Here is a 25746-nt window from a genome sequence, read left to right as displayed (position 1 = left end):
CATGTTTCTGCTTCTTTATCAGAAGTGGTACATGATTCCGCAGCGCAGAAACCTCGCATCATCCGTCTGGTCAGGTCAGCGCAGGATGGATGGGACAGATATTTGGCTGCTGCTGGTATTTGTCTGCCCATTGAAAGAAAAAAAAAAAAGACAAAAATCTGACACCTGCACAAAGATTTGGATCGCAGCTTATCGGGAGTTACAAAAAATGAATGTCAGGTAGCACTTTAGGAGTTTCAGCCCAAAATGAGACTACTATCATTTGACACAATTTGCTAAAAAACTGTATTTCTTTTTTTCCTTTTTTTTTTAAAGAAATAGCAGGTAATTTAGATGTTTTCCAGGCAAAATGATATCACTCTCACAGGCTGAATACGTTATAGTTCAGAGGTACTGAAGGGGAAATTTCATGTATCTTTCCAACACAAAATAAGTTAAAAAATAAAAAAACACTGAAGATTTTCAAAGCCTTGCGCTTTTGGTTAAATTTTTTTGTTGTAAATTTCAGTCAAGTATGTAGCATCAAATGAGGTGTGCCTATTCTCTGATGTTGTTTGGGTCTGCAGTTTGGGAATTAATCCTTGATTTTACACCCTGATCAATATAAATAAGCTTTTTACATTTTCCTCACTCTTCTACTCTGTTAAGAAGTAGAAGGATTCTGACAGACTAGATATTGAAGCAGTTAAAAGGTGAGATTTTTCTTCTCGTCCTGTGGTTTTCACTCTCAAAAGAGGCAGAAAGGATGGAAGCTGGGCTGCTGTCCAACCCAGCAGGGCTTTGCACTAAAAAAAACATCTGCTTTTATAATCTCGTATTCAGTCACAAAGCCTGATTTTGATTGGAAGAAGAGAGAAGAGCAACTCTGCCCGTGGGAGAAGATAAACTCACTTGTTTCTGTGCAGTTTCAAGTGTTTAAAGAATTTAAAATTTCTCTGAAATGCATCACAGGCAGTCTAAACTGAGCAAATCATCCATCTTGTTTTATGCACAATGCTGATTGATGAGAAATCTTTAACAAATATAGTTTTGCTTTGAAGAAGAGTAATTTACCATTTAGTGAATTATTTTTCTTATTTTGGGAAAAACAAGATTTAATAGCAAAGAGGAGACTAGATGCCTGATGGATGTCAAAATTAAGTCTCACAGTGAAAGATAATATTGAGTAAACAAGCTGAGGTCCCGACATTTGACATCGGATTTCTTTTCACTACTTTCAAGGATTAAAAACTTTCATGCTGTTGTGCAAGACATTATATTCTTCTCACTGAGGCTCCGGTGATAATTCCTGAAAACAAATACTGTGAAAATAATTTTAAAACCTCTGTTGTATGGAAACAACTCTGCAAGGTTTGGGTGTTGATCCTTCGGCAGGTCAAGGTCTGCAGAGCTGAAGCACCTCGACGGATTGGCTTGATATATTTTATTTACAAAATTCAGGTATTGTGAAGGCCATATGGCGGGGAAAACCTAAAAGGTCTTGTTCGATATTTTTTAAATCTAGAGACTTTCAAGGATGTTCAAGCCAAGTAAAACATATTAATATAACTAAAAAGTTTGTCTCAGACGGGTTTATGTGTTTATTTGGATTTCACTTCTTCTAATGCATTTTTAACCGGCTGGCCAAAACATGACATTATGATCTATTTGCACCTGTACGTCAAGAAAAGAACCAAACAGCCAAAACTATCTTACTGTATTGAGGCACTGAGGACATTCAGGGCAACACTGTATCAATTACATGTCAATTCTATATGCAGTGACTAAAGTAGGTTTATACTGCTCTGTGAAGTGTCACAACTGTGCACAGTTTTAGACTGTTGGTCGTGCAAAACAAGACAACTGGGCATTAGCTTTGACTCTCAGAACTTGTGAGAATCCATATCTAAAGTCTCAAGAAGTGAAGTACTCTCTTGACACCAAAACCAGGACAATGAAACATCAGCAAAAAGTGATGGGTCATAATACAAAAGCACAACTGTACATGCAGATCACAAGATGCTATTAAAAGATGTGCTAGGCCAGATTTGTGTAAAAAATGCTACTGCATCAGTCTTACACAGTCATGCTCTAGGAGAACTAGCTTAGTGGTAGACAAAGTAAATTCTGTTTAAATTGAGGTAGAAACCATACATCTGACAGTCTTCAACAACACAGACAAAGCTGGACTCACTAATGTCACATCTTTAGCATTACCGCCTGGGATGTGGCATGTTGATTGTAATCACATCTTATTACAAGATTCATTAGATGTTATGGTTACGTTCTTTCAAATTTACCTCTTACCTTTACCTGTACATTGTGCTGTTGCCAAGTTAGAGTTATTTCTTATAAAACAAATCATTGATTGGGCTGCTCTGAGCTCCTCGATGTCTCATCCTGTATTGTTAAATTCACGTTTAGAATTAATCAAAGATCTAAAGTTACAATCAGGTTCATAAAAGGTTAAAATCTGGCACCACATAAAATCAAAACTGTTTTCTGCACAAGTTGGAACATCAAAGAGACTTTTGACTTTCGAATAAATGGAGTTAGGGGTCATCATGGCAGGAGGGAATAAAAGCCTGAATGTCTCTCTCCACAAAAAGATGAGCAATAAAAAATGCCTTTAATGGGGAAATGAACAAATGTTTCTTTTTCTGAAGATCAACGTTAAGGTCACCATCAAAGATGAAGTGTAGCATCCCTGGCTGCCAGCATTATGTCAGCTGATACAGTGCCACATTAATAATTCTGAATCAAGTAAATGGCTCAGCTATATGGAATTTTGGATTTCATGCGGTCAGAAACAGCAAATATAGAGGGCTCTTTAGATGCAGTTAATTAAAGAAGTGCTCCAGGATTCTTAAGTAAGTTGAAATTTTATAGAACATGAGAGGAAGAACTGCTGAGCACCACTCAGACTGAAGGGCTGAGTGAACAGAGGGCCTGAAAATAGAAGAAGGTTGTGACAAGGACAGAAAAAAACAAAGCAATCAAGGTTCCTTGACAGTGACACAAGAACTGAAATTCATTTTGATAAGACCAGCTGAATTTCTTTTTTCCTTTCTTTAATAAATAAACAGACAGACAGGCATGAAGACAGGCAGATGGATTGTGTGTGTGAATAAGCAATGCTTGTTAGAAGTAAAGTAGAAGTAAAGTAAAGCTAAAGCTGTTATAATTCATATTTTTATATTAAAAATGCATTATATGACTGTGTTTTTGTGAAGTCACTTGTAATGACAAACCCACAGATAATTATCACCCAACTCTTCAGTTCCCCCTAATTCTGAACCTTTTTAGCATCTTTCAGCCCATTGTTTTGGTTTTACAGCCCGCAACTAGGCCACTGTTTGCTAACAAGTTTGCAACTTAAAACCATTTCTTTCAACTGATCTACAGCTGAAGAAGAGTGTGCATAACTACTGTACAGCAATGATTCACAACCAGGGGTACTTGCTCCCCAGAGGGTATTTCTGCAGTTGTCAGGAAGTACCTGGAAAGATTGTAGATTTAAACTGAAATTGTTTATCATATAGAAAATCCACATATCTCTGAGTAGGAGGAAAAAACACTCGGCACTCAAAAGAAAAACAACACATATGATTACCAATTGGTGTGAAGCTAATCTTGAATAATTATATGTATAGGACGCACCTCCTATGCACACTCACAGAGTTTGCAAGTGAGCAGATAATTTTAAATAGAAGCTAATAGAAAAATAATGGTTATGTGATTGAAAACATATCCCTTGCAGGAGAAGTACAATTATAAACTTGACCAAACCTACTTAAAAAAAAAGAAAAACTAAGCCTAGACGTCAACCTTTCCAGGCTTGATTATTTTTTGTATGAAAAAAGGATTGTAACAATATCCACTTTTATGTGATTAATAGAGTTAAATAACATCCTGATTAAAATCCATTCAACAGAACACATTTTGGTGTTGATGAAGGGGTACTTGAGCTCATCTTATAGGGCTGTCTGGGAATGTCACACAAAGAAGGGTTATGAACCACTGCTACACAGATACAGCTAAGACTGCAAAAATCGGAAAAATGTTAAGGGGATGAACTAATCTCAAACTGTTAATGTGTCTCCATCCTGAACCTCCACACCTGGAAAAGGAATAATAAAAAAGAATTACACACACCCATTGGAAATGAATGGACATTCATAAGAATATGCATACCCAAAACCTGAAATAACAAAAATCTGTGAAGAATTACATCCCTAAGTATAGCACAGAACACTGCAAGAGCAGCACAGTGGGAGAAGAGGAAGGTATCCTGAGAAGCAGGAAAGCAGGACAGCGCTGCATTAAGTAAATTGGTTACAGAGTACAATGAGACCTCTTCTAACCAGTGTTGGGAGGAGGAAACTTCATCCACATCTGCTAGAGTCTCAGCTGGCCTGGCAGAGGCTCGGCTTTAACTGGATTAACAACAAAAGCCGAGCTCAATAACTAATAGGCCTCTTCTTCCTCCTCTCTCTTTACTCTGTTCCCCTTCTCTCTCCCTCTCTTTCTATCTTGCCTTCTTCCTTCTCCTTCAGAGCAAAGCAGAGAGATAATGCAGAACACTTTCATGCCTTCTACTGAATTAAACATGGAGAGAACAGCTTGTACATGGTGCTAAAGCTGAAGCAAAGAAAGAGGGAATAAGGAAAAGGAGGATACATACAATTCCGCCCCTGCTCAGGGGTCCCTGGAGTGCTGCTGAACAATTCTTAACAATTAAAAAGATCTGTCGCAGATAGACTGCACCAAGGAAAGCTAAACAGGACAGCCTTTTTTTCACTAATTGGCCGGGTTGAAAAGGACTGTCAGTTGTCGTTGGGTGGAAGCAGCCAATCGCCAGGCGTAGGGGTGGCATAGCACTCAAAAATACTCCTCCGAGGCTTCCTTCCCACCTCCAGCTTTCATTGTCAGAGCTGTAAATCCCATCTTGCCAATCTCTTATTCCTTTCACACACTCTCTGTCATCTCTACACTGCAGCCAACCAATTGGGCTCCACAAGTAACAAATCTGGCCATCTCTAACTCCAGGCTCGATGGTGAATAATTGACAGTGTTTCAAATGTTCTCAGTCTCAGGTGGTTTACAAAAAAACCTGCCGATGTCTTCTCATCCTCTCGGCAGGGGGCTGAGGTTTCAGTTTCTGAGTTTTTTCTGCCTCTCTTCTTTTTTCAACTTTCAAATTTTCTGATCTGAGAAGAAAAAGTCTCTCTCCCGGCCTATTTGGTATTCCCCAGATGGAGTACCGAGCTACCACCCTCATCCTCAATCCTCCCCTCCCTCTGTTCCACTCTCTTTCCCTCCAACGGAGCCAAGTGACCTGTTACAGCATCCTCTGCTTAGCATGGGCGCCACACTCACAGCAGCAGGGATAGGACTTTACAGGGTTTGCGTTCAGTACTGCAACCCCCCAGAGCACACGCCATGTGAGGCGGGGCAGCAGGCTAAAGATCAGAGAGGGACGCTTGTAACTAGCATGACCCCATTTTCGACTCACTAGACAAGCTGCACGGGACAGTCTGGTTCACTCACTACAAAAAGGGCAATTCAAGCAAGTGTTATTCAAGGATGATTAAATCTTATTTTTTCTCGTCAAAGATAAATAATCTTGTCAAGCACCATTTGAATTAGTTCATTAGATTAGGTTCAAGGTTGCTTTTTAATCTTCTCCTCAACATAAAGAACCTAAATTTTCTTTTCTGAAGGTTTTCAGATCCTTTTTGTAGTCTCTTTTGAACTCTTCTAAATTCAATTAACAAAAAGATCAAGAATTTTTATCTTGAATTTCTTCTTCCCAGCTTATATCAAATCTTTACAAATTATAACGTCAGATATGTTTCATAGTTGCCTGATTCTTATCTTATTAAGTAAATTATAAGGCGTTGCTATTCACACATTTTTGTATGGTATTGTTTGACAGCACATTTCTGCAGATTACAGAATATTTTAGTTGTTTGAAGAAGTGGATGTTCGGGAAAGAAAGCACAAAACTCCTCCTTCGACCCCATTTGCATTTGGCATAAAAAGGTGATATGTATCTGGATATCTTATCTTGATGAAAAAACAGGAGATCGCATTTAGAAGTGGTCTGACTTGCACTGTGATTGTATCTCAGACAATGTAATCTGTATGGCACACACAAAAAGTGATTTGAATGTAAATGACACCTCACTTTTCTGAACCTGGGCCTTGTTTGTTAAACGCCAGCCTCACTGAATCAATTTGCATATTGAGATAATTGACATGGAGCAAGCGCTTTTATTAATACCAACTGTAAATGCAAAGGCCTGTGGATCAGATGTCATTTTTCAGATAATGACGTATATCCAGACACAGAGCACCTGTTAATACCTGGTGTTAATGGGGCTTTCAATTGTGCTGCACAGTGGGCAAAAGTGTTATGTAATGGGTAGCTTCCAGGTGTGATTGTGTATTGTGTGTAGAGTGTTTGAACTTGAGAGAGGTTGCAGTGACAAAAGGAGTGTGACTCTCCTTAAGTTAGCAAAACTTGAATAATGTCCTGTAGCAGATCTGTTGAGGAGGCTAAATATCCCAGAGCAGGTGCAGTATACTGCGTTGTGCTGTGAAATGTGCTAAGGAAAGAAAGAGGTGTGGGAGTCTGGTATTTATAGACTGATAACACGGCTCGGCTTAATTAATTACCAGTTTTTCCACAGAGAATTGTTTCATAAAGGTTTTTTTTATTGAAAATGGGTTGTGCAAAAACAAAAGTTATGACTGATGATGAGTTTTCTCACTAAGGGTACATGCACGCTACAAGACTCTGGGACTAATTAGGCCCCAAAGTTGTGATCACAGTCGACTGTTTCGAATTATGGTGCTGCAAGAAACCCCTGGAGAAAAGAAGTGCTGAGGCATACAATGGCCAAATAGAGGGTAAATGTGCTGGAGCGAGATGAAACTGAGTGCCTCCAAAAAGCCAGGGTGAAAATCATAAATATTTTAAACACTAATAAGAAAATAAAAGATTTAAAATTTTTGTAACACAGTATTTCAAATATAACAAAACATTTTTGTAAATATCAATTATAGGATCAAATTGCAACCGGATACCTTGTACCATATATTTTTTATCTAAATGATGAAACAGGTCTTTTTTTTCTTTCTCCAGAGCTTAAACATCTGAATCTTGGAGTGTGCATGCACCCTACAGAGTTAAAAACAAACTTCAATACTTTAATCCAAACTGTACTGCAGTGATACAATAAACAAGACCTACTACATGTGACACGTGTGGCAACAAAAGTTACATTATGGCTGTTTCTCAGTCACTTTGAGATTAATTGGCAACCTATCCAAAACACACTGTGAAATGGTATGGAATGTATCCACTGAAATGTATTGTAACATAGCAGATATAACTGTCTCATTTACAGAATAACAGATTGCACAGTGTATAATGTTCAACAACAATCAACAAATTTCAAATCTGAAATATCTCAGCTTTCAATTTAAGTCTGTGTTCAGATCATAAACACACAGAACAGTAGATATAAAGCATTTTGTGTAATAACATCTTAAATATTATCACAATATAGTCTTACGTTGTAATGAGACATAGTAAAAGAATTGGGACAAGACGTAAAATGAGTATTCAATCATTTTCGGTAAGCAGGCCAGTTAACCCACTCAAAATGTACTGACCTTTCCAGTGTTGAAGATCATCACATTCCTTAAAGATTCCCTTTTCAGATCCTTTCCCATAAATATTACTTGTGTGGTATTAAGAACATCCCAAAGATACAAATACACTGTAGTGGATTTGACTAAAATTATGCAAAATTGTAAATATATACCATACTGTTTTATTTTTTAATTTTAGACACAGTACCCTTGACTGAAAAATGACTCCAGCCACCAAAGTCAAACACTGTACGTCTACAGTAAGTAAATGTGTGGTTATGATGTGACATGTTGAGCTTGAAAAGCAGAGGGTGTGCTCAGTTCAGCTGCCAAAGCATGTAACAATAGTCTAGTGTGTTCTTCTTTCAGTTCTCTGTAACTGTGGCCTTGCTCACTATCTTTTCTAACTTTGACCATGCTCTCTATGCACTTCCATTGTGGTTTTTCTATGATTCAGAGATTTTCCCTCCACAGTGATGAGTAGGAACATTGTGGGACTCAATAAGGCAAATGTGTTCCAGAAACTTAAGAGCTGCATCTCAGTTCTCAACTCTTATTAAGCGTCAGCAAATGTGTTGCAAAAAATATCCATCCAAAACTGTAGTTTTGCAGTGTACAAGAAACACAGGTTTGGGATTTAATTTAGCCTGCTCTCACATCCTCTCTTGAAATGTGTCTTAGACCGTGTCTCTCTGTCCAATCAGAATACAGAACATGGAATAATCCGGTACATAGCCTAAGAACATTCTGTGGGACATGAATGAAAAAAAAAAATGAATACATGAAATACAGCAGCCTCCAACAAAGCCAGTGAATATTTTGCCTCGTTGAATGCGACCCAGTTAGGAATATAAATACGAGTTATCCCCTTCTCCCTGCACACAGTCATTGCGGCACTCGTCTAAGCCGCCCATTATGTAAATAAAGAAAGAGCAAAATCAGAGAGAGATGTAATGGGTGTGGGACAGTGTCAGGAAAACATACAAATGGTGCAGGATGTATGTGGAACAGACAGAGAAAAAGAAAAAAGAAAGGCAGAAAAGAGCAGAAATAAAGAGAGTAAATACAGAGAAAGAGAGAATAGACTTAAAGAGGAAAGGGGAAAAATAGTTAGAAAATAAAGAAAAGCACATCTTTTTTTTTTTACCCATTAAATGAGTCATTACCGGCCCAATGTGGTACTGTGTGAAAACCCCAAGGCTCTTGGTGCGTCTTTTCTTTAGCTAGATCAACACCATTACACAACAGTAACAACAACAACAGCAACAACATCTACAACAACAACAATAACAACTGTGCTATAGTGAGACGGCGCCCAATATATAGATGATGCACATCATTAACACCACAGCCAGCCACACATTAGCACACACTGTTAAGTCTGTTATGTTACTCAGTTTAGTGGCCCTCGCTTCAGTGGCACCCATCAGGAAACCAGGTGGTGTCATAGGGTGGGGCGGGAACCCCCAAGTTACTGTAAGTCCCAAAAAAGTAATCACTGGGATGAACAGAAACTCCATCATCGTTGCCAGGACGTCGAGTTTGGCTTTTCAACTTTCTAAACAATTGGGGTGAAGTCCCAGGCATGTTAGAAGAGCTGGCGTCTGCAGCACAGAGGCAACATCCACAGAAGCTGTTTGGACAGTTTTATGTAGAGATCGACATGATAAAGGTTTTTTTCCATTTACTTTAAAACAAGGAAGGCGATTTTTGAATAGTGCTTATTTTGGAATAGTGGTTAACGTGCTCCCGGTTTTGCAATCATGTTTCCTGATAAGGTATAAAATACAAACAATGTAGTCACTCAACACAATCACACACTTGCAAAGCTGAAGAAACAAGAACGCAGCAATAAGCAGCATCGCATCAGAGTCGCTCTGGTTTTTGTTTGCTTTTTGCAGTATTTTTTTTCCATTTTGTATATTTGGCTGACACTGAATGAAATTTGTCTCCATAATACAGACAACAAAGTCACACATTCAGCCACAGTGCACTACTGCAATCACAAGTTTTCGTTCATCAGTTTCACAATGACTTCATTTCGACTTCCTTTCGACTTCCTTTCTATTATTTTTCTTTTAATCCTCTTTTTATAAAATTATACAGTCGGTGTCAAGCAGAGAGGATATAAGTGATGGCATCTCTTTAATCAGGTTGAATGTTAAGCAGGTAGGTGTTTAGCTGATGGAAGCGATGTTGTTCTAATTGGTGGCAAAGGGGCCTGGCTCGAACTCCCCTCTTCCTCCACCACATCTCTTATCCCTATTCTCAGCCCTCACCTTTCCTTTCCTCTCTACGTCCTTAGACATAAATGGCAGTCCGGGAAATAACAGAGCCGTCTCTCTGAGACTCCATGTCGTCGTCGAGGTACACATCCATTTCTTCTTCACCACCATGGCCTCTGCGGACGTGATAGACTGGAGGTAGCATGTTCCCGCCTCCCCCGACGACTCCAAACCTATCGTATCGCTCTTCTTCTTCCTCCATGCTATCATCCAGCTCAAACTTCCTCCTCCCAGCTTCATCCATCTCGTCACTAAGGAGGATGTCGTGGGCGGAGGGGGGTTTGCCAATTGAGGCATGGTGGAGATGGTGGTGGTGGTAGTCGTTGGCCTTTTCCGTTAGAGTCCCTGTGGCGTCGCAGCCCTCCCGGTAGGTGTAGATGGGCCCATTGTTGTTCGCCCCGGTCCCGTTCTTACTGCTGTTATTGCCAGTTCCACTGAAGAGCAGGCGAGCTTTATTGCCATACTCTCCGCCATTGCTGCCACCGCTCCCAGTAGCTATGGAGTCCCCGCTGCTGGGGTAGCCACGTCTCTGCTGCCGGCGACTTCGGCTCAGAAGGACGGCAATGAGCGCGACAACCAATAGAAGGGCCAGAAGGGAGCCGATCACGGCGCCCGCCACAACGCCGGCACTGGACGGATCCTCCAAGGCTTCTGTAGAGGGGATGAAGGGGTTGGAAGGAGGGATGGAAAAATGGGTGGAGGAAAAGAAAAAAAGGGCAGGAATTGATGGCTGTTTTTAAGGAAGTCTTGCTCAGTTTTGGAGGAGGTATTCACAGTTCTTCTTGTATTGTAAGTGTGCTGTAGTGATAGTAGTAGTGTCTTCTTCTACGTGTGTTACAATCCTCTTACAAGTGTGTAGTAATGTTCTTCTCAGTGTAATCCCTTGGTAAGGGTGCAGTCATTGCTGGGATCAGGCTGAATGGGACTCATTCATTCTCTCCCAGCGGCTTGTTGTGCTGCATTTTGCAGACATGTTGCTCTATACACATGTCTGTCCAGCGGCTGGCACTTCAGTTTTTGTCGCCCCGCCCCCCTTTGCCAGCTGGGGAAAAGCCTTTAATACTGTAACGATCCTTTGTTCTATACTTCATGTTGGTGTGAGCCAGGTTTGCCTCTCCACTCTTGTTTCAGTCGAAGATTGAAACAAAAATGAGAGATAGCTTTACAGCATTAGCAAAAAACGGTTTGTTTTGTGCCCTGTGCTCTCTTTGCCATGGGTTAGAGGTATTGGCCCAGAAGAGCCACACAGACAGACAAAGAGACAGAGACAGAGACAGAGACACACAGGACCGACAGGCAGAGGGGTTATTTAAAGAGGTTCAGTGGAAATGAGCACACAGTCGTGCAATGCCACAATGTTCGACATCCCTCGAGCCCTCCCATTTTTACCCTCTGTTTCTTTCCCAGCCTCCTAATTATACCCACTCCTTATATCCTTTCTTCCTTCTCATCCTCCCATCCTCTGCTTTCACTGCTTCCTCCCCATGCCTCTCTTATCGGTCAGCTAGTCAAACCACAGGGCAGAGTGATCACCTGCTGTCAACCCAAGACCCAGTCCAGATCTCACTGATCAGCAGCGCACAAAGGTAAAAGGTTCACACTGCGGAGCAAGACTCATGCCAAGACATTTTAAGAGGATTCTCTGCAGGAATATGAGAGAGAAAAGAGGTCTGGCTCAGATAGTGTAGGATTTGTACAAGTGGATTCACGCTGGGCTAAAAAGAGAAGAAAAGAAAGTGTCAAACCAGGCAAGATGTGTTGAGCCTATAGTGCAGAACTGCACAAGGCCAGCTAATGTTTTTTCTTTCTGTGAATTGCATGCTGATTTTTCTTTGGGGTGCAGCAAGGGCAGCGGAACGCAGAACAGCAGGGAAATTTGAACCCCTTGCTGTTTTATGCAAATAACAGCAAGGTTCTGCCAGCACTCCTGGCAAACACAGCGGTGAATGCCAATCAAACAATCTGAGCTTGGCTGAAATGAGGACTGTGTGGGGTTACGTGCCAGGGCACCACCAGTGAGAGAATGACGTTTGTTTTATTTTCTTTCAATAAAATCACAATGGACATCAAATAATGATCTGTATGGCACTGGCGAGTATAAGTTATAAAAGCTGACAAAACCAGTGGGGAGATGTCACTATAAGTGAACCCGGATCCAGGAGAGCCTCTGATTCATACAAATTGTTCATTCTGAGGGTGTAGGAGAAAACAGGGAGAAGATGAAAGAGAGGAGGAATTCAGCGAGAGGAGATACAAGTAGGAAGAGGTTTTTGGTAGAGAGAGGAAAGCAGATGAGTTAAGAGCAGAGGTCTCAGTTTGATTTCAAACATTCTCTTGCTCTGGTCCAACATTGGGAATGCAAGAGGGTTATGCCAGGGTGAGACAGACGGGTTGGGCAAATGAGGCGGGGCTCTTGGGACAGGATATGATGTCTAAATTAGGGGACAGTGTCTGGTGATATCCAATTGAAGTGACAGAAGGCATTAAGGATGATGAATCCAACTTTGCCTGTCCTAGTTTTCACTCTCTGCAAACTTTACAGACTGCATGGAAAACTACAATGTGTGAGCCAAAACGTGTATTTAATTTTTTGATTGTGTACATTTATATCTTAAGCATTAGTGGGCATTTAATCAAGTGACCTTAGAGTGTGAGACAGCTGAATAATGGCCTTTTGTGGAAGGTCTTTGGTCGCTGTCGTTCTTCTGTTAATCAAGTGCTTAAAAATCTATTATTCTGTACAGGCTATAAAGAACAAGGCTCCTACAAACGCCCATTAGAGCTGGCATGTTCATTTTTCAATAAATCGTGGGTCACTTGCAGGAGCAGCATGACTTCCTCTCCACTTTCCTCTCTGAGTGCAAAGCTGAGGGATGATATTCAAACAGAAATTATCTTGTGTAAGCAAACTCTGTTACCTTTGTGATGACTGTAAGGTAGCTGCGGCTTCTTTTTCTTAGTGAACAAGGTCAACTTGATGAATACAGCTATAGCTGTAGCGAGAGAATATATTGCTCTAGGGGCTGGGTCATACTAGAAAAGAAGTGACTAATATGATGTTTTGTTTAAACGTGTCAGACATCAAAGTATTTATACCTAGTCCATATGTGAAAGGTGGAGTAAAAGCCAGCTATCATACAGGGGGGAGATGCGACATTGTTTAAATATCGGGATACCAGAGCACATTTTTAGACAGTCTCTCCTGGAAGTAATTCATAGTGTTGACAGAAATAGCTGTGTCAAGAATGAAAAATGAGAGCTATTGTGAAAATATCAAATCCCAGGCTCCTTTCTCACCTCCGTACCGCTGAACAAATCACTGTGTAAAGTCTGAATTTCGGCTTGTCAATTTTAAAGTTACAATCCCCCAAATCCAACGATGTAAATGTGTGGTAGGAGGGAGTTTCTGGAGCTATTCAACCATCGGACAATCAGTTCTGACGGCGTATACTGGCCCCTTAATTGGTTTGCATTTACAGAGGGTCTACTTCCTCAATCAGAACCAAATTAAAGGAATAATTTGACATTTTAGGAAATATTTCGCCTAATTATTATTCACCTAATAGTTACGTAGGTGAGAGGAAATAACATAATTACAGCACATAACTCCCCGTAAAACTACAACCTTCTGTTTTTTGTGTTCAGATTAAACAAACAATATTCACCATGTCAATCAGTAGTAGTTTAAAGGTGCTGGTAGGTGTACTTTTGAACTTTGGACAGAGCCTAGCCCAGCTATCCCAGAGGACGTGCTTCCTTCATCACCTCCTGACTCCAGCTCCATACTTAACAGACAGACATGAAATGGATATTGATCTTCTCGACTTAGTGTCTCTTACTCTGGGCAATAAAATAAGTGTATTTTCCAAAATGTCTAAATATTTCTTTATATTTCACTTAACTGGCCAGTTTCAGGTGGGACACTTTTAAATATAACATCCAAAAATGGACACGTTGTAATCAAGTCCCTATAAAGATCAATGGGAACATGTGATGACATAAGTTCATCATGCCACCATATGATGTTGAATGCCTTTTGAAAAGGCTAAAAATATATCTGTGTACAGTATAAAAACACCTTTTATCAGATGCAAGGTTTCTGCAGGCATTCTCTGACATCACTTACTACAATCTAAAACGCTAATGGACCCTGGATTAGCTCTGACAAAAATGTGCCAGATGCATGATCAACATCAGTGTCAAATCCTTGTCAACCGCCCAATGAGACGCTTTAGTAAACACTTCTCTGTGAACATATTTTCCCAAAAAAGTGAAAAAAGAAAAAAAGCAGAGAGACTATCGTTAGCAAGAAAATAGGCCATGCTTGTCATCCTTATTTCTCATCAACAGCAGCAGCCTGCCTGCATTAAGAAGCACAGTGATAAATGTCATAGAGAGAGGCAGGGGAGCTTATATCAGTCTCTGTATTAGTGTCATGTACATGGAGGAGATTAGGGGGGAGGGAGAGAGAGGAAGAGAGAGAGGGGGAGAGAGAGGCCCGTGAAAACTATCCATTTCTACTCAGTTACATTCACTGCGGTAGGGCTAATCTAAATGAGAAGATTTGGGATGTGAGGAGGCAAGGTGGAAGGAGTTAGAAGGGTGGAGTGAGACAGAGAAACAGGGAAAGAGAGACAGAGAGAGAGACAGAGCAAAAGAGAGGGAGAGAGAGTGGGGGAGAGAGAGATGGGAGGGTAGAATAGTCTAAGGGGCATGAAAATAGTGGAATCTAAATAATCTTTTTGTTGATCTCCTTTACCACCTCTCTCCTTCCGTGTATTGTGCTCAGAACTGAAATCAGGCCTGAAAACACAGAGAGCTGCTTCAACAGTCATATAATAAGCCAGAGGCAGTGACTGTAAAAGCTCCACAGTGGGAATTCTCATTAAAAGAAGCTTTTGGTCAAGGACAAGTCATATAAAAATATGCCCATGAATATGCTCCAAACATCAAAACACCTACTTGAAGACAAAATACAAAAGGACAAACCACAAAGACCACCTACTTAGACACAAAAGTTGACTTTCTGTATTAAATAAAATATTCCTTTGCCTGTTTTATTGTATTGGATTCCACAAGCAGAGAAGACAGTTTATAAATGTTTTTGATATGTTACTGAATAGCGATTACACACTGAGCTTGGATATCCTCCTATAATGGGTTCATAAAGTTGCCTGAATAATTAACTTATCATTATGGACTGCACAACAAAAGGCAACAGTATTATTTAAATGTTGATTTCAGTTGCTTTTTGACTTGTAGGGGTAAAGAAGTCCTCCTACACAAAGTTAAGCAGGTTTCTCAGAATGCAAGTAATTGCAATGTTAAGACAAAGGTCAGCAGGAATATTAGCTGGAGCATCTTCTAGAAGAATGCTCGCAGGTTCACTACAGATATTGCACCATAATTAAAGAGTGTCTCCTGCATAAGTAGGACAACCTTCAACCTAGAATGTTGGCTGTACAAACCTGACCTGCTCCTGAGGCACAAATAATTTAAATGACTCAGTTCAACCACAGTGGGCAGAGCCAGAAAAACAGTTACCAGTTTTACTTTGTAAGGTTACACAGATGCTTTGTATAAAAAAGATACTGGTATGGACAGCGTTCCTTTAACGTGTTCACGTTTTTGGTGAATGGAAAACTGAAAATTGAATCTGTTTGCATCTAGTGAACTAGGACATGAGCATTGTTAACTCCAGCGAGAGATAACGACGCTCACACGCTTTTGAGGTAAAACTCAATTAAAACAGAGAAAAGGAGCACACAAGGAAATGATTCCAGGTGGAACTAAAGTTTCACTTTCATTTTCCAGCGGAGTTATTATATAGGTGCACTGCTGAAGAAAGCAGGCTCATTAAGTGAATGATGATCACAAGAAATTTTTAACAGAGTAAGACCACGAGCCAACAGCCACAAAGTACCTCCATCCAAGTCAAACTCCCAGCATTTTGTAAAGCAGCTCATTAAACAAACCCCGGAAGAAATAAACGTGAACTGTTTTTTCTGGTAATGGGTAGATAGATTTATCTGGCCTGCTGACCTTCCAGGATTATGAATGCCATGATCATGAAAAGAATAGACAGAAAATATCCTGCACCCAGATACTTAGTAAATACTATTTTCCATCTGGCAAACATGGAGAAGTGCCCCATCAACATTATCCCATCATCAGTGTAAAAATACATTTCCTGTTGTTGAGAACAGACTTCTCTATACTTAATGCTGTTGTTTTTACATTTCATCCTTTGTTTTTTAATCATATATTTCCCTCTGTTATTCCAGATGTGTGAGTGTAATTCATACCTTACTGTGTATTTTATTGTTGAGTTTCTATTTGTAAAGCACTTTGTAATGCTTGTTTTGATAAGTACTATGCAAATAAACATTATCATTATTACTATATTATTATTATATAACACAAGTTTTGTTGTCTCTATGTCTTTCCAGAATGGAACCAAAAAGATAGACAGATAGAGAATCGCTTCAGTTTTTACCCAAATTAATGATAAATGGTTTCCATTTGTTGTGAGTTTGCTGCTTATCTATTTAAACGCCACTGACATTGGTTTATTTTTACCTCCAGAAGAACCATACATGAACTATCTCTGAATACTAACTATATTCTGCTTCTTGGGTAGAAATAATCTACATGAGTTTTGTGTTAAGTTTTGTAAAGCCAAAATACAGTAAAAGGAATTATGTCATGATTTAGCCTCCCCATGTATAAGCAGTGTGTCCTGGAGGCACAGGATCATAATCCTAGCACATATAAGCGGAGGTGGGGGAGGTGAGACCAAGGCTAAATGTTATCACGGGAGGTTAATAGCACCTGGAGGCCACAAAGACAGGAAATCACGGATGTACAGTAGGGGGAGGATTTAAGGTTAACCTCTTCACTGACACAGCCAGCTGAAGCTAAATATTTTACAGTTGACTTTGATAAGGTGCATTTTTCAGGATTGTATCTTGGTTTGATTTCAAGAAGTAAACCTGTGCTTGTATCTTGAGCGGACAGGTGCAAATAAAGCATGACGAAAGAGACACAGGAGGTCCATCTGAAGGACATGCGTCATGAGGAGATAATAGGTTACAATTTTCCAGTTGATGATAGTGCACAGGAAAGGAACTTCAAGCACAGGGTACTACTTATGCAGCATCTGACTGAATCTGATTAGCATTTATTCATGAATGACAAAGCATACTGACATTTTCCAGAAATATGTGGTGTTCCTCTAAGTAAAACTATTGCAAAGAACATCTAAATTAAAGGTATTTATATACATATTAATGTGAAGCTGACTCAGTAAGTACACTCCATTTAGGTAAAAGTAGCTTTTTATACAGGTAAATGGGGTCATTTTCCTTCAGTATAACTGTGTTTTTTTTTTATAGCTTTTGCAATTAAATACTATGACAGGGGACAAAGCACTGAGATACCACATATACAAACAGTAAACAACTTAAACACACAAAAACAAAACAAAAAGCTCCATATCTTTGACTCCTGTGTGTAAGACAAAACCAAATAACCATATTTCAGCTGTAGGTGTTTTTAACTTCTGCGCACGGATAAGAAATCTGTGCCCAACACGTTACATGTTCGTTCGTCTTTGCCTCTGTCTGCTGTTGTGAAGCTGTTCTGTAATTGACTTTTTTCCCTTACCTTTTACTGTAATTAACATGCCTTAAATCATGATTATTGTTTTAAACATGTTTCTTGATTTATTTCAGACTGCCAATTCTTACAACTGGCATGATGTAAACTAGCCCTTCCCATTGTCCCTGACAAATAAATAAACTAAACTATATAAAACAATGCTGCTATCATTTAAACTTTGGTTTAAGGGATATTAACACAACATTGTTTACAATGCAGAATGTGAAGTAAACCCTGGGTGTTTCTTCCCAACTCTAGCCAAAACAGCATGTAACTTTATACTGTAACAGTATTTGACAGCATAACTTATTTTGGCAGACAAGACACAAAATGTACCTACCGGTCTCCGTATAGTGCTCTACAATTTAGAATTATCCTTTGCTGTTTAAACATTAAGTGTAATGATGCTACATTTAATGGGGCTTTCAGATTTAGTTTTAGTGTCACCGTTTGTGCACTAATTGTTGCACTATAATGAAAAACCTTCAGTATGCAGGTTTTCTTTATATCCTCTTTACCCACAAATCCCTGCAGACACACATACCCATGCATCCAAACATCAACAGTCACACTTGCATTACATACAGACACTCTGAAGCAAACACACACAGCTACACATCCATACTGTATAAATGATTAATGCTCTTAATTCCTCTCCATTCACTCACACACGCAGATAAGCAATATTACGCACACATAAGCACACACACACACACACACACACACACACACAAACCTCAAAAACATCTATTAGCCACTAGACGCTAAAAGCCTTCAGTGTGTATCTTTGTCACATCTCTAACCCGGCCACAGCGGTTGTACATCACACACACAAACTCTCTCACTAACACACACACACACTCTGCTTAATTACCCTTGATGACACAGACAAACTTGCACACATGCAGACACACACACAGCAAGAGCCATACTGTCTATTCAATTAGGCCTGATTATCCTTGATCGTCACACACACTTCCTTTGCCCCACAAGCAGAATCTTACACAGGCGCCCCCTCCTGCATCCAACCACCGGTGTTTCCATGACGATCTCAATCATTTCCTCATGCAACCCCTCGATGCAGCAGTGAGGGAGGAAATTTCCTGCCTAAATCATCTTCAATTCTGTCTCTTCATCACGGATTCTACCCGGTGCTTTTCATCTCCGGCTCTCTCCCCTCGCTTTTCATCAGTGAGGAAATAATCAGAGGGTGGTGAAAAAAAAAAAATAGAGAGAGAGAGAGAGAGAGAGAGAAAGAAAGAAAGAAAAAACTAAAGAAGAAACAGAGAAAGGCAGGGAGAGGGGAAAAAGTCAGAATGACTTTTTTAAGCATCTTGTTTTTGGCATTTTTCTTGGCCCATTGAGCCTCGCTGTGCTCTCTCCTCTGAGACTCTCAGGATTTTAAATGGATGCTTTCCGACACAGAGCAAGCAGATGGGATGAAAACTAAAGAGCAAAGACAGACGGGAAGGAGACAGAGGGAGAGAGAGAGAGAAAGGGAGGGAGGGAAAGAGGGTGGATGCAGTGGGTGGGGATAAAGGAATGGATGGATAGATGATGGATAGAAGGATGGATGGATGAAAGTGGAGATAAATGGGTGGATTCATCTTTTCTAAGCTCATTACCCCCTTTCACCTTGCAAGCTTATCTTTGTTGCTTTTTTTTGTTTTACTCCGTCAAACTTACAAAAGGCATGCGCGTGAGGTGCACCTACATGCATGAGCACGCACACATCAACCCAATCCACACATGTGCGCACACACACACTCACTCTAATTAAGTTTCACTCATTCTGTGGCCCCCTGCAAGGGTTATGAACTTCAGAAGGTTTCCCAAGTGCCTCCTCACCTTCCTCTTCGAGCTCTACACTCATTTAGCATCCAGCTGCTGCACACACAGATGCTCATACAAACACTCAATAAATGACTCACTTACACACAAAAATACACACACACACACTCCGCAGATGATTTCCCCCATTCCTGGCTCCATTCACCTAAATAACCACCCTTAGCCTAAAGTACATGCACAAAAATGACTAAGTGCCTGTACACACACTTGTGTTATCCTGCGCTCATGTATACACACAAAACGCACAAGAGAGTATGAACATACTAAAGGACCTTAACTCACTTCTGACAAGCTATTGGCGGCGTATATGTGTTAGCACACAACTAGACTGCTGGCCGTTGTTTTTTGTTCTTACAAACATACACTAACACACACACAGAAGTGTAAAAATCCCACTCTGACACAACACCACAAGAATAAAAGGCCTCAGAGGAAAAAAAAAAACTCCAGCCAGGAGTTTTACTGAGCGCAGATTAACTGTACAGTTGTAAAATGTAGCCATAAAAACACACTGCAAGGCAACAAAATGGAAGCAACAGGACTGGATATTGATTCTGAGTACATGTACATCCACTAACACAAGTCAGATGAGTAGAGAGCATGATATTGACCGCCAGTGGTGTACATTACAGTGTACAAACGGAGACCATTAACAGTTTACTTTAGCTATACAGCAATGGGGCCATGATTTTAAAATACATTAATCTGTTATTTAACATTGACTGAGCTGAGTCAACTTGCTGCAAACTGTACTTAGTAGTTTCTTAAACCTCATTGATAATCAAGGTCAGTTCAAGCTTTTAAAATGGCTCTTTTAAAAACATGCCAGGAAATACATTTTAAAGGTATTTGCTTCTTAACCAAGTTTTTGTTTTACTGTCCACTTATGATCATACAAGGCTATTTTTGATTGTTTTTTTTATTTTCTGACTTGAATTTAAACTCTGTGTAGTTGCTTATGTTAAAAGGGTTTCAAGACCTTTGAGCCTTTAAACCTATTATAAAGTTCATACATGGAGATTCCTCAGCAAATTATGCTTCTCTTTTCAATAAGAAGACTTGTAAACCTTCTGTTACAGATGCATCGTTTTCATCTGACAGCAGTGCCATGGTAACACACATATTGCTGGGAATGTCTTCTCAGTCAGCAGATCTTAAGATTTTTCTTCTTTTTCCTGCTTGATTATACAGGCTTGTGTGCCATCCTCAAGCAGTGGATAATTAGGTACGCCTGCGAAATGTGTGCAAGGCGAGTTCTGTGACCTCAAAAGGGTTGAGAGCCTGCGGATCACAGGATGTCTTGTCACGCTGGCCGTAACTGTCTGCAAGGCACCCTTTTACAATTAGCCTTTAAATTTTATTACAGGTAGAAGACTGCAGTCAAGTGGTGCATGCATTTTGTAAATCTGATTTAATCAAACCCAGATTGCTACGTGCAAAATGAACACTTACTACCCACTGGGCCAGCAGGGTGGCCTGTGATTACAGAGACAAACCTGTAATATAAAGATAGGAGGTTTGATTCCAGATCTCTGTCTAAGGCGAACCCACTTCAATTTTGTTTTTTTTGTTTTTGTTACTTTGTTAAAGTTTTTTATATGGTTAATTTTTTTTCTTACTGCCTGATTAAAAGAGCACCGCAGCTTGTAAAAAAAAAGTCACAAGACTCTCAACTAGCTTGTTTACTGGACAGTTCTGGGAAGCTGATATGCTGCCAGGTAAGAGAATTACTGGAAAATAAGTAATGTCAGTTCCTGTAACGTTTGTGTTCCTGGCCATAATTTCCCCTCCTTGTGAGGACACATGAGGAAACAGTTGAGTATTGGTCCAGGCTGCAGTTTCCCATGGGTTCAATTTGTTAAAGCTCAGCTTTCCAGAGATGAGAAACTGCTTGGTGTCAGGTATCAACATCAGTGTATAAATACACTACAACCTTGAAGTTTTGGGTAAAGTCCTACAGCCTTTTCATTTAACAAGCTGCACCATATGGCTCTCGGACTGAGATTCTTATGTTCAGGGGTTTTGGTTGGAGTTTTAATGGAACTGTCTTCACTTATGTAGCCAAACCAACTGGACTAAAAGAGTAAACATGTCACAGTTTTAATAAAATGTTCCACCCATGTGGGTTTCTCTCAGACTGATTCGGAAAGAACCTACTTGACTTAACAACCCTCACACTTGCGCTGTAAATTATTCGAGTTATGACTGAGATTATGTTTTGTATTTTTTATCATCAGTGTTTACTTGAAACTTTGAACCAGCAGAGATGACAAAAAATACCCTTTGTCAGCCAGCCATGTCCACATAAAGAAGCATTTAATGCAAATCTGTGGCGATCCATCATCCTACTGTGGTGCTTACTCATTGCTTGTGTGAACAAGTTGCTTTTACACACACACACACACACACACACACACACTTGTACACAGAGCCGTCAACTTGAGAGGGTTCAGTAGTTTAATGAACATTATTGATGGCGAGGCTACAGCACTGCTGGCGTAATTAGTGTGATGTCTCACACCTACATGTCTGTGGTTTCATTAATTCAGTGCAGATTCTAGCTAATATGCATGGGCACACACACACACACACACACACACACACACACACACACCCATGTGTCATAATCCAAAACCCTAGTAAGTGCTATTGCTTCTACACCCCGTCTGTGCTGCATTATGCACAGAATTTGCATTGCTGCCGCTGCTGCTGTGTGTGTGTGTGCGTGTGCCAGTGTTGTGCACTGTCAAATATATTTTTAGTCTTATTCTGCTTGGCTGAATGCAGGGAGCTGATTGGATCCAGACCTTGGCTGTTGATACTGATCAACAAAACCAGCTGAGTGAAAAACAGCCATCAGCCTCCCTCTCCCTTCTCTCTCTCCATCCCTCTCGCCCACTCTCACTCAATCCATCTCCCTCTCTAAGTCACCCTCCACTCCTCCATCACCCACCCCCCCTCATCTCTGCAGCTCCCACCCTCTTAAATGGGGTGGTTTGTGGTCGGGTGACTCATTTCTAAGCAAATCTGGACCATGGAAGAGAGGAGAGTGAAACGGGGGAGAGAGAAGTGGAGTGGGGGGCTAAAGGGGCCCAAGAGAGTAAAAAGAAAGAGGGTGGAAAGGAAAGAGGGAGAGGGAAATGAATATGTGCTTGCATGCCTTTGCTCATTTCAGATGGATCACTTCCATGCTTTAAAAACAGTAAAAAAAAAAAAAGAGAGAGGGAGAAGAAGAGGGAGGATGGGGGAGCCAGTGAGGGAGGAAAACAGCAAACCCAGTGTGGACAGGATTAAAGCTGCTCTCAAAAGCCACTGCTCTTTTTGCTCCTTTATCCACCTCTCCCCTCTCCACTCCTTGTGCCCTGTTCATGAATATGATCAGAAGCACGGAAATGGAAAGCAAACATCAAGACAGCAATAATAACGTGATGTCATGGGAAGACAAATCCCAGTATGTTCAACTTTGGAAACATGGTCATTAAAATGTTGACCACTTTCTCCAGTGTATGTCTTTGCTGGCATGGAGTATAGACTGAAGGGCCTGGGGGAGCCAGGTGGAGTAGACCAAATGTATTATAATACACAAGTGAGGAAACATCATTTATAAGAGTAACTGTTAAGTTAGTTACATTGTCCCTCAAGCCAGGATGTACGTATCACAAGTGGAAGATCAACATCAAGTCCCCATAAAAAGTACTTCAGTAATTCATCTAATAGACATACACAGAGTCCACAAGAGTAAATGTAAAAGAGTAAAATACATTAGCAACACATTAGTCTCAGATGCTAGTATGATGGCTAGCAAGATTGCAAGAAAGGACTGTCACTGATTCAATTACTTTATCGCACAACCATAAATTTGTCTATGACACAAAACAGAATGGAAGTGCTAATTTTTAAGGGTTAATGGCACATAGTAATATTCTGTGTGCTGCAGGAAGCAACAGGGTTTATTGTAAATGTGGTAATATACAAAAGTAATTAGGAGTAATTACAGCAAACAATCACTTTACACTTTTGTGTTACTTAGACAAAGACTGAATTGGTGTATTTGAACATGATCCTGTCTCTCAAGACATGGAGGAGTGACAGTCTCGCCTGGCGTCTTCATTTCTTTCTCTGAAGAATGCTTAAGCATTAACAGATACACACCCACCTGCTTACAGTAGCTTTAAGCATCATTCCAACTGTTTTTTATGGTGGGAGGCTAAAAGCTATCCAACTAATGTCACAGCTGCTAATGGTAATTCAGCCTACACATTGTGTGATACATATGTACATTTCCTTGATAATGCTTCTTCCGATTTAGCGTGATAATCACACTGAATTACAATTTCCTTTCATTTCAGCCGACATATTGTAGGGGGGAGCTTTTTCCTTTTTTTTCTTTTTTAAGTTGGCCTACAACAGCCTGTGCAGCTGGATCCACACTTGTTTCTATTTCATTATATTTCATTTTCCAACACTCTTTTTCATGAATGTTGCTAGATAAAGTATACAGGAAGATTAAGTCGGCATTCCCAACTACTAAATTCTGACTGGACGACTGTTTTTCCAACTAATGGAAACTGCTGTCAATGGGCACAACACCAGACCTATATAAATCACTGAACAAATTGGAGATGTGGGCAGCGATTTAGAGGTCTGGAACCAGGCTCCTCTCAATTCTCTCCTGACCTTTTCCTTCTCTCCAGTCGATCTTACCTTCATCTCCTGCTTTCTGCCTCCTTCTCCTACCTGCCTACCAACCTAAAAGGTATTTAAGCGTGAAACCTTTGTCTCCATTAAACATGTAACCTTACATCCCTCCTTGTATCCCCAACTCCTCACCTTCCACCTCTCCTCCCCCTCTTCCTTACTCCTCATTGATCAGTCCGTAGTGGATTAGCTGCACATTGTGATAGCTGTCTGACCCCGGCTGGCCATGAACAAGCCCTGCTGGCTAATTGAAAGACAACGCACTGGTCTGCAGGATTAGAGGCTGCTCTGTCTGGCCCATAACTACACACATGCACACACACAAATAAACACACCGACACACAAACATAGAGAGCGAGATGGGCGGTTTATTGAGGTTTTTGGATGTGTCAGACCAGAAGGGAATAGCTCGCAGTAGCAACACTGAGAGAAATGAGAAATATGACTAAGCCCCCGACACAAATCGGATGTTCTGTGTGTGTGTGTGCATGCGTTTGTCTCTATAGAGTTCAAGACTGTTTGTGTTTGCGCGTGTGCACTGTATCTGCTTATGTAAGTACTTGTGTGAGTTTCCATGTGTAATCCTGAGTGTGTATTTGTGTGACTGTGTATCTGTACCTGTGTGCGGGAATGAAGTGCATTAAAAAAAGAAAGCGAAAAAGAGCGGCTGAGCAGTAGCAGAAGCACAGAGGTAATCATGGACCGCTCCCTCACTGAGCTTCAGCTGCAGGTAACACAACTAACATCTGACCCTGTGAGTCCAGTGAAGAATGAGCCTGTGCATGCGTCCAGTGCAGAATGTGCATATAACGAAGAAATCTGTGTGCAGAGGCAAATAGGAGCCATAAGTACAGTGTGCACTTGTGCATGTAAAATGCAGTATGGCAATTTGTGCATTTGTATCACATAATAAAACCACAGATATATGTACAGCGCACACAGGCATATATGTACCGTGCAGTGTACAGTCTTTCTGTATGTGTGTAGTGAACTATTACATGTAATTCTGCCTGGAGCCAGACAGCTGAAGAAGTTCGGACAAGGATGGCGGATTCAGAAAACCACAACTACTGAAAAGAGAGAAGCCAAGAACTGGAAAGAAGCCCAGAGGAGGTGGATACAGTACTTGATGAGTCTATGTGCTAGCGCGTGCTCGTTTGTACATTCATGGGTCACCCACATGCTGCCTCTCCCTGATTGAAACCAGCAGTGCCTCGGCTCGAGTTCAGCTCTATCAATGAGCTCACCCTTCTCCTCTGACTGCAGCAGTAAAATAGAAAGTCTTGAAATCTTGACTGCATCAACCCGCACGGGCCCCAAATGTAAAATATTTAGGCAAGGAACGTAGAGAAACAAGTACCTCTCTTACAATATTTAGACTATATACCACGCAACACTCAACCCCTTCAACCCCTCTGCTCCTATTCCAACTCTGCTGGCTACATATCAATAATACATCTTGTTTCGACAAGATGGATATATTTCAAAGTAGAGGCCGGGTTTGGTTGATGGAAAGTCGATTACACCACAGACCAGTTTGGTAAGTTTTTGAACTGGTGGGTCATTTAAATTACATAACTGTAGTAAAATACGCGGACAAGGGTAACATTTT

At 40.5% G+C, this 25746-nt stretch overlaps 1 protein-coding gene across 3 annotated transcripts in view; it reads right to left on the bottom strand.

Annotated features, from left to right (window-relative positions):
- Positions 1 to 25746, bottom strand: part of pvrl2l (PVR cell adhesion molecule related 2 like) — a 260306-nt gene that overhangs the window by 100181 nt on the left and 134379 nt on the right. Inside the window, exon 7 of one of the 3 annotated variants that reach the window (XM_035681127.1) lies at positions 6679 to 10577. The exons of the other annotated variants lie outside the window; for them this stretch is intronic. Within the exon in view, the coding sequence (XP_035537020.1) occupies positions 9943 to 10577 (635 nt within the window). The 3' untranslated portion in view covers positions 6679 to 9942. Of the gene's footprint in view, positions 1 to 6678; positions 10578 to 25746 lie in introns of those variants that run through there. 3 annotated transcript variants of the gene reach the window in all.

Source organism: Morone saxatilis, unplaced genomic scaffold (genome assembly GCF_004916995.1).
Source record: "Morone saxatilis isolate NCDOM2014 unplaced genomic scaffold, NCSU_SB_2.0 Contig9, whole genome shotgun sequence".
In the NCBI taxonomy this organism is placed as follows: domain Eukaryota; kingdom Metazoa; phylum Chordata; class Actinopteri; family Moronidae; genus Morone; species Morone saxatilis.
Note: the sequence above shows the minus strand (reverse complement) of the source record. Positions and strands in the feature narration are given on the sequence as shown.